The 15,548-nt window shown below is 51.5% G+C and overlaps 1 protein-coding gene across 1 annotated transcript; it reads right to left on the reverse strand.

The window, feature by feature from the left end:
• Nucleotides 1-787: 787 nt before the first annotated feature.
• Nucleotides 788-4,372, reverse strand: LOC100903039 (dnaJ homolog subfamily C member 11). Its single transcript, XM_003744864.3, has 12 exons — nucleotides 4,286-4,372; nucleotides 3,928-4,057; nucleotides 3,540-3,679; nucleotides 3,255-3,376; nucleotides 2,892-3,143; nucleotides 2,537-2,806; nucleotides 2,282-2,393; nucleotides 1,991-2,151; nucleotides 1,771-1,840; nucleotides 1,478-1,681; nucleotides 1,259-1,388; nucleotides 788-1,127 (listed from the first exon to the last, which is right to left on the reverse strand). Exons 1-12 carry the CDS (start codon nucleotides 4,370-4,372, stop codon nucleotides 1,105-1,107), a joined length of 1,701 nt encoding a protein of 566 aa, XP_003744912.1. The 3' UTR covers nucleotides 788-1,104.
• Between the last annotated feature and the right edge of the window lie 11,176 nt (nucleotides 4,373-15,548).

The following is a 15,548-nucleotide window of genomic DNA, read 5'->3' on the forward strand; positions in this document are numbered from 1 at the left end:
TAGCTCGATTCATCGGGTTCATCTCTACGGACTTTTCCCTCCGTGTTTTGAGACATGATGAGACCGCTCCTATTATTGACTCTGAGGAGCATACAGGAAGACAAAGTCACCATTGAAAATCACTCGCGGAGTACGTATCACCTTCCATACGACTTTTTATTTAGAGATGAGTCATGTCGAGAAGTTGAATCGTAGCTGTTCAGATCTTGATAAAGAGATACAGAGAGAACTTCGACCCGAAATGATCCTCGATCAGATTGGTACGCGGTTTACACGGATCGTTTCTGAAGTTTTTGGAGAGCATGAAAGAAAGCGATAGCAAGTACTGGATCCTCGCAACCCAATTTGAGGCCCCCTCTTGGAGTATATCTCCTTCGCCTTTCCCGGATCATCGCCTAGGCCAGGATAGCCATTGGCTGGAGAAAAGCGGGACGGATCCGAAGACTGTAGATCCATTCTGAGGAAAAAACGCCCATCCTTATCATTCCAGGTTTTGCGGACTCTTGAGATAGAAGCAAGGGATGGCGATCGGGAGAAAATCCTGGGGATTCTGGAATGCATGAATACCTATGCCTATGACGAATACTCGGCGGGAACGCTCCCCGCCCGTGGGTCGTCGAACCAAGGATTCGGACTCAGTCTCGAGATTCCGGGGGTCCTACACCGATTCTCCGCAATACGTGTAAAGAGCGCTCTAGCAATCACGAACACGATAGCTCTTTATTCTCTACGCATAATACATGCGGAACAGAATCGATCGCAGCAGAGATCGAACGATAATTCCAAGCTCTTTTGACGGTGTTTCAAACTGTCAAGTCGAGTTGCATGTGCGATGTGACTACGGGGCCTCGATCAGAAGATCAGGTGAGGATCCGGAATCGTGGTTATTTGCAGCTACTCGCCTGGCACGTTGATCGAACATTCACAAAATAGTCCACACCACATATCTGACGACCGTCTCCACATAACGAATCACCCGTTTCATCATTCATCCACGCAGACACGCCCTCATACTCTCTCAACGCTCTACCGACCCGAGTCGGTAAGTTATTTTTATCCATGAGAAGAATCTAGCTCTGTTGTGCCTTCCGCAGTTCCTGGATCCTAAGCCGGCCGTACGAGATGCTCTGGAAGGCAAATTCATCCATGAATATTCCGCGCATGCCCGGATCCGAGAGTCGAACCTGGAGCTCCCGAGAACCGCGAAGCCGGAAAACCCGGAAAGAAACCAATGACGGATGCGAGTCTGAACACGTACTTTCTTGGGGGATCCGAAGCGACTCGAGATCCTTGATCACGACTTCGTATTGCAGACCTCTGAATTTGTAGGTAATACGAAGACTTTTCTCTTCGCCGAGACACGGGTCGTAGAAACCGAGAAGATTAGCCTGTAAACGATGAAATAGAGAGCTTCTCCCCTCTCGATATCGAGCTGTTCAGAATCTTGTCCCGTGGAATGAGTTTTGAATTCACGCACCTTCGACGTCTCACTGAGCGTGAGGCAGGAGTTCACCACCAAAATCTGTAGCGGAATTGTCACTTCGATAATTTCCCTGCTCGCGTCTTCCTCTCTTCCATCGATCTCGTCGGACTTTCCGTATTTAGCGGAAACGATGATGAGACCGTTCCGAGACTCCTCAACCTCACAGCAACGCTGGTACGTCTGCTTCATGAGGGCAGTCTGTAATAGAGTTCCGGACACGTGAAAACGCCGATTATTCTGAGAACAGTCATCCGGAAAACGGGTGACAGCTCGATGAATTAGCTCACCGCGGCCTCTGCATGCTTCCTCAATTCCGCTATTTTCGACATGTTGGCCTCACGAATCTTCTCCGCCTCCCTAGGAGGAACGCTGCACGTTAATTCTTCTGAAGGCCCGGACGGTGACTCGTCGATATACGATAGTACCCTAGTATTGTCATCTAGAAGCCAGAGAAAGTCTCGAACGGATTTCCCCGCAAAGGCCAGACTCGACGATACGTCAACTCACTCTCTTCGCTGCCTGGCATAATACGGTTCCACGAGGAATTTCTTGAAGATGAGGTATCCCACCATCGGAACTACAGTTCCGTAGAAGATCGCTCCTGGATGCACCTCTTGGGAGAGTTGGATTGGGAAAGCGAAGGTCTGGTTGCCCCTCATGAACGTGAGCTGCGAATACAGATCTGGATCAGACTTTGAATCGCGCCCGGATGGGATCAACTCCAGTAATCGTCGGTCCAAATGAAAAAATCACAGAGTCTGACTAGAGTCTTAGTAGAGAGGAGTCGATTCGAATTACCTTGAGCGTAACACCTTCCGGATGACTAATTTTCATGAGAGCGTTCACCTTGTTGTGCTTAGAAATTTCGGTCTGGCATCCGTAGAGGAACTGCATGTTCAGAGTGCCGAGCCTGTACGAGAGATAGACAGAGACAGACAGATCATGTCTCACATCGAATGATTTCAATGCTGACGCTATTCATGTTCAGCAAGATCCCGCTCCCTTATCACGGAGGTTCCCGACCGCCTGTCGGCGGTCCTGAACTCGACTTACCGACCGGACACATCGAACTTGGTGTGCTCCCACATTTGATGCGTGTATTTCATCTCGATGAAGCTGTTCGGAATGCCAAGCTGAATGTCACAGGCTGCCTGAGAGTTACTCGATCGCCAAACAAACGACGCCGTCATACTTTGGGTATGTCCCTCGCGCCATGTCAGATAGCCGACAATGTTGCTAGTCAACTGCCGCGTGAGTACGACAGAGAGTCCGGGCATGTAACCCCGAGCAGTCCGCTGCAAGTCCAGCTGGCCGGTGATGATACTAAAAGAGAGCTCGGTTATGGAACCCCAGGAAGCTTGTATCTGGGGCCTGGATTCGAAGCCGCTCCTGGATTCTCGGATCTTACTGCTTTGCATCGATGGGCTTCACGAGCTTTGCGGACGCGCTGAGTCCTCTGTCGGAGCCGAGTTCGACTTCGGTGCAAATGGTGTTGGAGAAGACATGCCTCCACATCGTTGTGATTCTCCCCTCGCCGCGACCTTTTTGCGCCACCAAGGAGCCCGAAAACTTCAGCGAGTCTGTGGTCGACAGAGGTGCTTCCACCGTCTGCCGCACAACCATCCGACCGACCTCCAGTTCGGGAAGAGAATCGAATGGACTGAAAAAGATCTCCGCTTCTTATTCCGCTTCCTGTATGAAGTGCTCGCAGACCGGAATGAAGCTCGCAACTCATTCGAGACAAAGGTTCAGCGAGGGAACAGGTACATACCTGGTGCTTTCGAATTCTGGGTATTCTTCATCGTCATCGTAGGTGTCGAATATGTCTGTGGCGTCGATTTCCATGGATATCGTCCCGGTGGGGTTCGTCCTCTGTCGGAGATGTCGCTCAGCCTGGAAAAGATGGGAACGAGCTTTGACACGCGTCGTCCCTCGCATGAATTCGCAGACCACGACGTGGACCACATGGGAGGTTCCGAAGGTGCCGGAACGGCTCGAAGAAGTTTTTCGTCCGAAATTCGGGATGTGTCTGATCGAGCTGTGGAACATTGCTTACTTGTTCTTTGGCGAGTCTCTCATATTCTTCCCTGATCTCTTGCGGCGTTTTGGTCTTGAGGGTGACCTGCCACCCTGATGTATCCAAGCCCTCAGGTCCCAGAGTATCATATATGGCTCGACGTTGAGGATCGACGAGGACTGCAACGGATGAATTTCGAGGTGACTGATCTCGAGGGAAAGTCTGAGTGATATGTAGTGAGTAAAGGAGAAGGGCATCGTGAAAAAGAGTGTCGGTCGGTCGAAGTTCCAGTGACAGTGCAGTTGTGCAGCTGGGCTCCGGTGTCGCATTCTCAGATCAGAATTTCCGTATGACGGATTCTCGGACTACTACATCTGAAGAAACTGTGACTTTCATTAGGCTAGCCTCCGTTGGTCGGGCCACTCACCATCGTGTGCGTATCGTATCTTGTTGAATATCGTTTTGGCATCATCTTGACTCGCCGGATCTCTGTGTTTGTCCGGGTGATAGATCCTGCTCAACTTACGGAACGCATTAACGATCTCTTCTGTGGTGGCCTAAGAACGATATCGGAATTAGTTGTATCCAGAAAGTGACAGCAAATCAATTGACATTCAACGGAGTTGGACCTTCCGGAATACTTGAGAAATGGAACGGAGTCTCTCCCACGCGAGTCAACTCGCGCGGTTCTCATCGGGACGATTTCTCTGTTTCCTACGCGGAGTCGATCGAGAATTTCGCACTGGTGCATCAGTGAGTTCCGGAGGTGCTTGCGAGACGCTTACCGTCGACGAGACATTGAGAGTTGCATAATAATCGTCCTTAACTTTGACTTTCTCTTCGTCAACTTGCTCATCACTGGGCGCCGCCATTTTAGAACTGTCCCCAGATTCCCTAGACCGCATGCCACTGTCAGGTCTTTGGGCCGGAGCAGCTAGGTACTCCGCCAACTCGGGACCGCGCGAGGGAAGAGGCGCCGGTCAACTAAATGGGTATGTCAGTGAACTTCAGATTTGTATTTCGTGTGATTCCAAAGCAAGGAATCGACGGCACGGACACGGTGACGGCTGAGGCCTTGTACCGGCAATCAGTATTCGTGATGGACGAGACAGTATCGAGGCCAGTTTCCATAGTTCAAGCTATCTTCCCCCAGCTCCCGATTCCACCGCCGAAACTATGGGTCTGCAATCGTTACCGTCTAGTGTATCCATCACGGTCAACTTCCGCCGTGGAGGAATAACATGGCCCTCACTGGATTAAGGGGGAAAATGTCTTCGAAGGGGTTTGCCGAACACAGCGAATGTGTCAAAGTACGAGCTTCCCGCAACCATGTCGAGCACAAAGATTTCTCTCAGGTCATACGCAACCCTCCAGCTTGAAGTGTCGTCGGGAACGGGGTGGGAAGATAAATCTCGTCGAAATTATCAGGGGAATCAGGGAAGTACAGGTCCATATCCGATCTCATGGAGTTTAAAATGCGTAATACCGGGTTGAGCCCGACGAGGGCAATGATGAAAGGAAAATCTTTTTAGAGCGTTTATTCTACAAAATATATAGTGACTTCCGATTAAGCTCGCTATGTACAATCTGTTGTGCGTAGCTCAGTCTCAATTCAATTCAAGCTTGCCGACCTGAGGGCACTCGTATACATGATATTTATCAATCGGTCCATCACATGGTCTGCAATTGCAATTCTCGTCGATTTGGTGGTGGCCAGATGTTCGCGAGCATATCTTGTGGTGGAAGCCGTGGCTGGCTCCCCGCGTGAGTCGATGTCCAACTTCACAATTGGACCCTTCGCGCAAGTCGGTCCTCATCGTCGGGGTCTGCAGGACCCTCTCGTCAACGTCAGTCATTTTTGTGCTCCAGTCTTCTAGAATCTAGATGATCTTCGAGTGCCTCAGTCTTGGCGAGGTTGAGAGTCCTCGGAAGCTGTTCTGTTTGCTAATTAATGGAGAATGAGCTATGAAGAAATTCGAAGCCGACTACCCTCAGGCATTCCTCAAACGATACTCGACAGATACATACTGCATACATTCCCTAAGTCCCGCCCATTCGTATTTTCGGTTTCACGGCATTCGGACCGTCGGTGATAACTTGAGTCCAGGTGTTTCCGCGGGAGCCTCGGTTGTTTCTGCTTCCACTAACAGCAATATTGGACAGACATAGCCTAGGAGGCGCTAAGAGCAAGCCTCTTCTAGGTGCAGAGTAGTGAGTAGTTTATCGCTTGACGCTCCACAAACTCGTCGGCTTTTCGGCCGTCCAGCTTCCTTCCCAAGAAGTATGCTCTGTAGAAGACCTAAGGGTCTCTTGTTATTTGGGGATCGAGTCGCTCGGCATCTGAAATCGCTGCGAAGTTTTCATCACTTGCCGGGGACGATTGGGGACCAGAAGGAATGTTCTGACTTCGATATGTGAGCCGTTCTCGAAAGCTCAACTCAACTCAATCGCCGAAATTCGGTCGATTCTTTAATTCTGTGTCTCTCCCAATCTCGAAAAGCGGGAGAGTCGCGACGACTCCCCCGCCTGTTCCCAGGCTCTTTGATGCTCACGGGAAGCATCTGACAAGAGCTCTGAGGTGACGTCCTGGTATGCTGTGATGGGATGATATCTCTTGCCCCGAGAAGGACGCCGCTGACCAATGAGTGAGTATCCTGAATCGGATTGAGATCGGTTGAATTCTCCATTGAGATTCTCAATTTCCTAATTGAATCCATTTGGACCAACCCAGAGCCGACGAACTTCCCGCGAGTTCAATGGTTCGAGCCCGCAGCGTCCGTCGCATCGCATTCATGATTGTTGGGATTCTCCCCGTTCTGCAATATGGCGAAAATGAAGACAACAAAGGGAACGCGAAAATTGTTGGTTACGCGCCCTCTGTCCAACTTCCGATCGTGGCCCGAGGAATGCATGTACCCATATACGTACTTCCGTCCATCATGGGTTTCCGGGAGCCGTTCTCCTCTCCACTTGGTCGCCCTCTAATTATCAGCTTCGTGGATGGAGCATCAAGTCTGCCGATCTTACAATATGTATAGCGCCTGGTGATGGAGAGTTCGCGAACGCGCCTCTCGACGAAGACTCAATCATAGCTTTTGTTTTAATGAACTGTGGATAGCATCCTTGATGGCTGGTCGTCAATCAATCAATTATCCATTCCAAGTAGAGTTTATTGAGGGTTGCGTCGTCTTCAAAGAAGAGTTCCGGCCTCTATCGAGAGACTCAGACGGATGTGCGTGAGGAACGAGCAAGTCTTTGAAACTTTCTTGTTGAGACTCGGCGTCTGAACGGCTCCTGATCGAAGGCCGCGAGGGGGTTCGGAGAATGCGTCTGTCCGACTCCCATTCAGGCGATGGTATGAGCTGCGAGGAATAATACAGCGGCACGGGCACGTAGCACAGCAAAATCGATACACCTCCTGTTGACTCGGAGTCGCGATATCTCCTTTCAGCGCATGGACGTTTGCTCTGGTTCGCGAATTCGAATCGCAGGACTGGCCGCGATGGACGAAATGAAAACTCCGGGACTCTATCCCCATCACGACCCCGCAACAAGTTTCTCCCGTAGTAAGGAATATGGTCCGATTGAGGAATATAGGTTCTCTTCATGCGATGGGAATCGAGAGCACCGAGGTTGGGTGGACAGCCAGCTCGAGGTCAAGCGAATAAGAGGCTTAGTGTCGAGGTGGGGACTCTGTTTCTATGGAAATTTTCGGGCGGCCGCGAGGTAGGGAACCCGGGCTCGGCGGTAATCGAAAACCGAAACGTCCCATGCGAGCACGTCCGCGTATCCGACTCAAATATTTGCACCTTCCTCCTCAATCGATTGCGAGCGGAGCGAGCCCTCGAGCGTGCGATATAGAAACTTTTCAGAGCCGTCACCGTCTTCTCCTCCCCATACTCGTTCCGGGGCTGTCATTCGCTGGATCACGTCGCGCCGTGGGTTCCGTGCGGGTATGGGGTCTACATCTACCTAAATTCAAGGCGATTGTTTCTCCTCATGAGCATCTCGTACTATTCATCGAGGAGCAAGCCGTACGATGCCATCGCAGTCCACTGCCAACCATCAAGACCTGACGCGGACGCTTCTGTCCCTGTTGCGCTCGATCCGAGACGGGAGGTGTGCTTTGATGCGCGGCGGTTCGGCTCAATGAGTAGTCGCCGATTGTCAATAGAAAAATCAAGGGAACGATCCTCAGAGTCGGTATCCCGTTTTCTCGGATTTCAGCTCGTCGGAGCTCCTCCCATTGCTGGAGCATAATGGTCGTCTGATAGAGCGTCGAAAATCGATCGTTAATTTCGTTGAGGAAGACAAACAATGATCTAATATGCATGTCGGCTCAACGATGGGTACGCGTGCAAAGCAGCGTTGAGCGATGATAATACGTATCTCAGATTGAGGGACTTCCTAAGGAGCATGATTCTTGCAAGACGATCCGAAGGCCGAGCGGGGTATCACACGAGGGTATGAGGTTCACGCGAGAACCTTCATCGGAAGACGTTTGTCGGGATATTCCCATGGGTTTCCGGTCTTTCTCGGTATCGTCTCTGGATTTCCATAGCTTCTCGCCAGCTCATTCTCCATCTTTACGAGACTTGCGGAGGTCACGGATCTCCTCGCCGCCGTCGGCTCCAGATCATAAAAACTTTTGAATTGCTCAAATGCAGTCGGGAGTTACGAGCACAATAAGCTGCAATGATCGAAGACTTCCGACGCGCAGAATTTCCATGCGCGACGGGAACACGCGCCACTTCATCAAGAGCTCCCCTAGAAATGAAGCATATTCTCGGGCGGTTCGCCCACAATAGATCCATGCTCATGAGTAGAATAAACCCTCGTTCTTCGGTTGAACTCTCTGGACCTTCGTTCAATTGAATGTGCTTTGAGACCAGCTATCACCCAAGACTCGTACCCATGACTCATACGATGCTATCCAGCGACTGAGCACTCCGTACTAGATCTAGTGGCTCGATCCGGCAGGGCAAGATGTTCTGTGGTCTAAAAAGATGTTTCTTTCGTGTTTTTTTTCTGATGAAATCCCCCATCGACCCTCGAGGAAGCGTTGGAACCGTGATGTGTTCGTGCTCCTGGCGGCCCGCTTCTACTGATGAGTTGATGAGGCATCGTGTCTCGGCCTCACGAGGCGTCGGGTCGCTCTTTGAAATTTCAGCGACGGTCCGAGAAGCTTTCCGAGAGTACGGGATATCGGGACGTGAGGTCTACATATCGAGGAGGAGGTGCTCGATCCAGCTCATTGGTATTCAGAGAGTTCGACTCCACCATTTGAATGCAAAAACTTTGAAGATTGAGCTCCCGACGTTCACAAACGTAACCGTGGCTGAGCGCGGAGACATTCGTCGACGTCAACGACCACACGGGATGACCGAAGATGATTTGAATTTGAGATTCGACCCGCCGCACCATTGGGTCTCGGTTACGAAAACTGTACATTTGAAGCCTACGCAAACGTCTGCTCTGGGAAACCGAGTTCCCGTCTTAGTTGGATAACGTAGGACGCGCTGGATATCCTTCGTTGTCGGGGACATGTCCATCTGATCGGACTGCGCCGACTCACCAACAGCTCTCGTAGGGTTCGGTCAGACTCCGTGCATCCAAAACCCATTCGGAAACCTGGTGAGGGCGCTAAAACCTCGAAAGACTTTGATCCTCTTGCCTATGGGAAGGGCCACCAAGGTAACGGGGAATCCCAATGAAGTTGCGCGGCGCTATTCCCGAGGAAGAGAGCCCAAACCAGCCTTGGACGTATTCGGCGTTGAACGCCACACAACGGGATCCGCATCTTTCCCGAAGCCTGTGAGTGAAGGCAATGGCAGCAGCTTCTTCCGACTTGCTCGTACGGCGGCGCTGTAGCGGAAGTTGTCTACGGAGTTTCGGTTTTTCCTGAGCACTTGAATGAAGAAGAATGGTTCGACGTTGGCGGGAGTCGAGAGGCCAGTTAATCCTCTTGCTGTTCCCTCCAGCTTCCTCGCGTACTCTGGCGGAGGGAGTCGAGCTCGAAATTGTCGGGAGAAAATCTGAGGAACTACAAGGGTTCGCTCCCAAGCACGTTCGGAGAACCCCCATACGTGAATGCGTCGATTTCGAATCCACGCTGCGTTGCGAGGAAAAGGGAGACCCCAGATGAGGGATGAGGCTTCTGACGATTATGCTGACCGACTCGCCACTGCTCTCGCCGGAAGCTCGCTGGTGGCATCATTGGATGTTGTCGAGAGTGCCCAGCTTGGCTTCATCATTGTATTTGTCTTCTCGACACCTTCCAGCACTACCGATAGAGCTTGAGCTGTCTAACTCAGATATCACGATAAGAAAGCTTGAGTCGTTGCGGTATTCTCAATATAGAGGCTCTGCTTGCGCGGCAATCTATATCGATTCATTGGGGATGGTCTGGTCGTTACGCGCACCCAGGAAAAATCGTTCATCGACATTCTCCGAGGATTCATGCCAGTCGGAGATATAGACACAGAACCGCTAGAAAACGCCTGTTTTTCCCGGCTTTCCCCGAGAAGACCCGAGAGCTCACGGATTGTTGTTTTTCCTCACTGGTGCAACCCCACGTGCATCCCCCTGGATCGATAAAAGGAGAGCCGCTGGGGGTGTTCTTTGGATTCATGTCAGGCTCATCTTGACCGGGCATTGCCCGGTCAGAGATCTCACCATTTCATGTTCGGCGATTCCAATGGCGAGAATTTCTTTCAGAACTCAGGCCTATGTCTCATTGCAAGGAGGATGTCCAGCCGGCGGCCGGGAGGTTCGCGCCCTGCATGCGGACGTTTTTTGCTAGGGGAATTAGCGTGTATTGTGAATGTGCGCCAGCAAGCGCGTTTGGCTGCGAAGGACAGCGAGAGAAGGTCTTTGCGGAAGCTGCAAGCGAGAGATAAGCACTCGGAGAGGTCTGGATCTCGGTGCCGAGGGTTATGGAGCTGTGAGAAGATTAAGCAAGAAACTGCTCCGCGAGTGGCCGCGACGACAGAGAACTCTCCAAGGGAGTCACCTCGCGACACAGAGGGAGTTTCCGAGGAAAAGCGCCCCTCTGTTCGCCGACATCGACAGGAAAACCATCGATCGATACAGCCTCGCTCAATCGCAACGACCCACGACCGGTGCTATGCGTTTGGTACCTGATAGGTCGTGCGCGATCCGATTGATCGAAACGGAATGGAGCGAGAACTAGGTTCGCGAGACATGAGGACCAATGGCTGTACCATATCTACCTCTATCCTGTCATTACGTGGGGATGTCCGGGTATTTTATGCCGTGGTCGAGTCGGGAGCACTCGTTGACATTCCGTGATCAGATGACGAAAGTCCACTCCGTCACGCTGAGACGCAACATCCAAACATACCTTCCGAGGTGATAAGTCCGACTTCGCCTCGAAACGAGAGGGACTGATTGCCGTGACGGAAGAGTGGCAGTTCCTTCAATAAGTATTAACTTTACGCTCGCATGGTCCGTATATCTACGGTTCGTAGGGACAGCGATGCTAGAAACCAAGGGTACGACTCGTGGAGGGAGAGAGCACGTGGCAAAGAAGTTTGTCTCGGTCGTTTGTACCGGGATTCCCTCGTACTTTTCGGACTTTTTATCATTCGTCCGTGCTCTTTGCACTCCGCAATCGGACGGGGTCGCAACTACGGACAGCGCCGGGATTAGATCGACCAGCGAAGCGTCCAGTCCACACCCGCTTCAGCGTCTAGGGATCACCTACGAAAAATATGTGGTCACACTGCTCGCACGACGCATACGCATAAGATTGAGACATTTTTTTTGGAGAATGATCGACAAGAGGAATGTAGGTGGAATATACGGGGAAAACTCACGAGTCGCTCCCGAAGTCGACATCTGAGCGCCCTATATCCCTCAGAAGTCGATGTAGCTGCCGCGGATAGCAAACTCAAGAAATCTGACAACAGCGATACCTTTCGTTGTGGATAAGAGCTCACCTAAAGGAAGTGAGGTTCGTCGCTCGTTTCTATTCATATCGAATAATTGAATGCTTCCGTCGGAACTGGACCCTTACCTCGAGTACACCGGGAGGCGCTTCTTTCGTCGCACTCCTCGGTGTTCGTCAAGCGAGACGAATCGAATAATCTCGAATCGACAATGACTGTACATATGCTAAGGAGATTCATCTAAGACGATTGACTACAGGGCACCTCGCGGTCGGACATAGTTTGTTCCACGATCGCGGCCTTGAAGTTGGCTTCTCGTGTTAGAGCACTCAACTCCACGCAACCTCGAAGGCCATCAGTCGCCGCTCGGTATTCGCGTTACGCATCTTGCGCAAGTCCAAATCGGTAGGTTCTTCTCCGAGCCACTTCTAGGCTGGACATACAGCGACGCTCGCGAGCAATGTCCCACGCCCGGGAGATATGGGTTTTTGATCCGAGGACTGCTTACGCTCCCGAGGCTCCATGGATTCGGAGGCGATTCTCCGGATATAGACGAAATAGACCTCACCCCGACGGAACATCCTCGGGGAACGACGAGGAGGAGAAAGATTAGACGGGAACAAATATCCTGTGGACCGGAACAATGTTGCGGAGCGGCTGAAAGCGCTTTGTCAGGTACAGCGCGCCTATAAATTCCATCCAGCCGAAATTCCATTAAAGCCGACGCAGGTGTGCGAAGGATTTTGAGATGAGTTGGAATTTATTTTCGCCTACTCGTTCAGGTATCTTTCAAGACGAGAGATGTTCGCAGCTCCCCGGCTCTGAAATCGTCCGCAGGAACCTTGCAAGACTCGAGACGGAACACTCCTGGCGAGCTCCACCTCGAAATCGCACAAAACTCGTAGAGGGGGGAAACTCTCAGTTAGTCGGAGCCATGGACGCTGAACGGAAGTGCATGAGACCGATCCAAGCTGCGGCATTCAGCGGAACAATGGATGAAGACGATCTTCGGCGTCCCGGAGATGTTACGACGAGAGATCATCATACCGGTCCCGACCGCTTGTCTGAGGAATGTTCAATTTTTTGGAATGAATGCCCTCATTCCTCGAGGCTTCGGTCGACCGGACGTCATCACATTCTGGGGCTCGGTTGATGTCTATGCTGGTCTAGCCTGTTCGCTTCCACTCGGAAGCGGGCCTATAATACTTCCGGGCAGACTGGCGCTACTCGCTGAACTTAATCCAAGCTTTTGCCAGAAATCAATCCGGTGCTTCCAAGGGAAATGTCCGTTCCTAGTTCCGGGAATTCTCGGTGCTCAAGGTCACTTTCCAGCGTCCCATTGATCTTGGGCCCGCGATCAGGATAGGACTGTCCGATGACGATGTGGCAGTCCCACAGGAAAGGGATTTCACCGTAATTGTTGCCCAAGTTCCCAATGGAGTTCCGGCGTACTCCGAAGAACATTCGTGCTGCCTTGTGGCCCATCTGTCGAGTCTCTCTGCAAAACTTTGTTTTCGAACATAAGGCGTCAATATTCGTGCGATGCGTAGCTCCCAGCGTGCCCAGAGGCGAGACGGAAACCGACTTCGATCACCTGACGGCAGGAGCAGTGGCGTATCTGGGTGAAATGGCGCCCGGGGCAATCGAGGGCAACGCGCCCCCTATTGAACAATTTTTGTTTTTACATCTGTTTTTTTCCATGTATTTATATGCTCCATATTTTATATTACACGATATCACAATGTTTCACAAGGTTAGAAATTAACTTTACGCGCTTTCATCGAAGCAAACTTCTCCACTAAGGCTTCGAAGTCCGTTTCTTCCGTCGTGTCTCTCTCTATACTGAGAAGAGATAGATCAACGAGCCTGTCCTGACTCCCATAATTTTCCCATAATTTCTCTCAACTGGGCGAGTTCGTTCGGAGCGGAACGAGTCGTTTAAGCGCCTCGGTCAAGTATTACATCTCCAGATCATCACACACTGGATTTGTTTTTCCAAACGGCTACATAGATAGTATGAGCTTGATTCACGATTCTGCGCCCCCTGAGATCTGCGCCTGGGGCGCGTGCCCCCTCTGCCCCCCCCTTGTTACGCCACTGGGCAGGAGAGCACCGCATCCGCGATTTTCTGCTCCATTTACCGCTCGGTGAGCGCTGATCACTTAAGGCGGTTGTACACAGGAAATAATTAGTATTTCCGTGGAGTTGTTGTAGAAATGTCTGTAGATTGTAACTCCCACGATGAAGACAATCTCTCAGGTGACATCGAGCGGACTTGTATAAGGAGCGCGCGAGCGGCGATATCACAACCCGACCTCGGCATACATGTCGATTTCATTCGAGCTTGCCCAGGATCAGTGAATGAACGAGCGATTGAGGATCCGACGGCGGCTCTGAAGGAGAGAGGAAAATGACGATCCCTTCCGATCGAACATTTTCGAATGAATAGATGTGGAAGCGTGAACAAGCGCGACCCCCCTTTCCCCCGAACCTCTCATCAGGTGCCAAGCGATCGAAGATGCTGACTAAGGGTGAAGGATTAAGGTACCTAGATCTATTTAGGTTTCTCGAGCCTAGTGTGCGGTCTTACGACAAGAATGTTCTCGCTCGACTGCGCAGAACTATCGGAAGGTAGATGGATCACCAGCATGAGCGGTGAATCTTACCCAGCGTAATTGCTGCCCTGTATCGTTTTCAGGTCCTTCTGCTGCTCGTCGTGGGTGTTGATGAGACTGCTGTATACAGTTAGAACAATGAGAGAAGCGATGTTCTTCGTTGCCTCTAACCGATACTACCTGATTAAAAGCTCGATGTTCGCGGTCGGCTGGTCCGTAGCGAGCTCGGTCGGCCAGCTAGCCAACTCGCTTGAGCGCTAATAATTGACTAGCGTAGCTACACAGTAGCGGAAGCAGCCAATGAAAACGAAGACCTCGTCCATGGCAGCAGCTCTGTTTGCGGTCTAGGAGAAGCAAGAACGTTTTTACCTCACTCGGCTCGGAAGCCTCCGGTCATTGTGTTGCTCGCTCTCGTACATCCTCATTGCTTTACTCTCGTCGGGTCAGAATTCGACGGAAATCCTTGCGGCGGTTCCCGTATCGGTTCCGAGGGCTGCGAGTTCTCACGACGAAAACCTTCGATCCAAGCCAGCTCAGCGCGCGAAGCGCTCGCATTCAGCGCTTCCGTAGTTTTTCAGGAGCGTAGCCCGTTGCTCTCGCTCGCTCACTCAGTGAATCCCAACACGCGTCATTCCCCGACGCAATTTTCGCTCAGCATTCGGGCTCTAAGGTCTGCTGTTCAGCGGCGCAGAAACAGCAGCGTCATCACGCGACGTACACTGGAGGAGACGCATAAATATTTCAGAGCCGACAAGTGAGAGGACAAGCAGCGAGGTGTATAAAGCATCAAGTCGAGGTCTCTTGGGCTTATGCCCGCTCCTTCTTCTATTCCCTCCTCTTGCTCATACACTCCGCTGCCCTGCGACTCGAGTCCATGCGTTCTGTTGAATTTACCTCACATTCATTCCATTGTTCATTATGGACGAGTCGGCCGCTTCTATTTTGCTGCCGGCTTCCTTGTCCTTCGCTTCTTGAGTCGTTCGCCTCTCGACATGCGTCAGACTCTGTCAGAGAGTCCATCCTTGTCTTCTGATTGGACGATGCTTCATTATGAGCTGAAACAACACAAAGAGACTGACCGACGAACGATAACAACACCGACGAAAGCGTCAATCACGAACTCTCCCCCCCAGCATGCACACACCTAACGACCGCTGTGATTTGTCTGGCTAATGAAAGCGTGCTGTATCATTCACGAAGTGTCTGCATGCATTCGAGAGCGGGAATTCTTCGTGGGTAGAGTCGATTGAGATCTTCACAACTTTCCCATCCTTCTCCATAGAGTTCTGGCTCTTGCCGGGACTGTTTGTACAAATGCTCGGAGATCCCTCCCTGATATTCCTGTCGGAAATCCTATCGGAAATCCTGCCGGAAATCCTGTCGGAGATCCCTCCCAGAGATTCCTGTCGCAGAGCTCTGTCAGAGATTCTGCCGGCGATCCGTTCCAGGAGTCTCCGATCGAGATCTCTACCGGGAATTCTAGCAATCGCCGGAATGTCCGAACCCTCCTCACCGGAATCCCC

The sequence above is a fragment of the Galendromus occidentalis genome, unplaced genomic scaffold (assembly GCF_000255335.2).
Source record: "Galendromus occidentalis unplaced genomic scaffold, Mocc_1.1 scf7180000077475, whole genome shotgun sequence".
NCBI classification, from domain to species: Eukaryota; Metazoa; Arthropoda; class Arachnida; order Mesostigmata; family Phytoseiidae; genus Galendromus; species Galendromus occidentalis.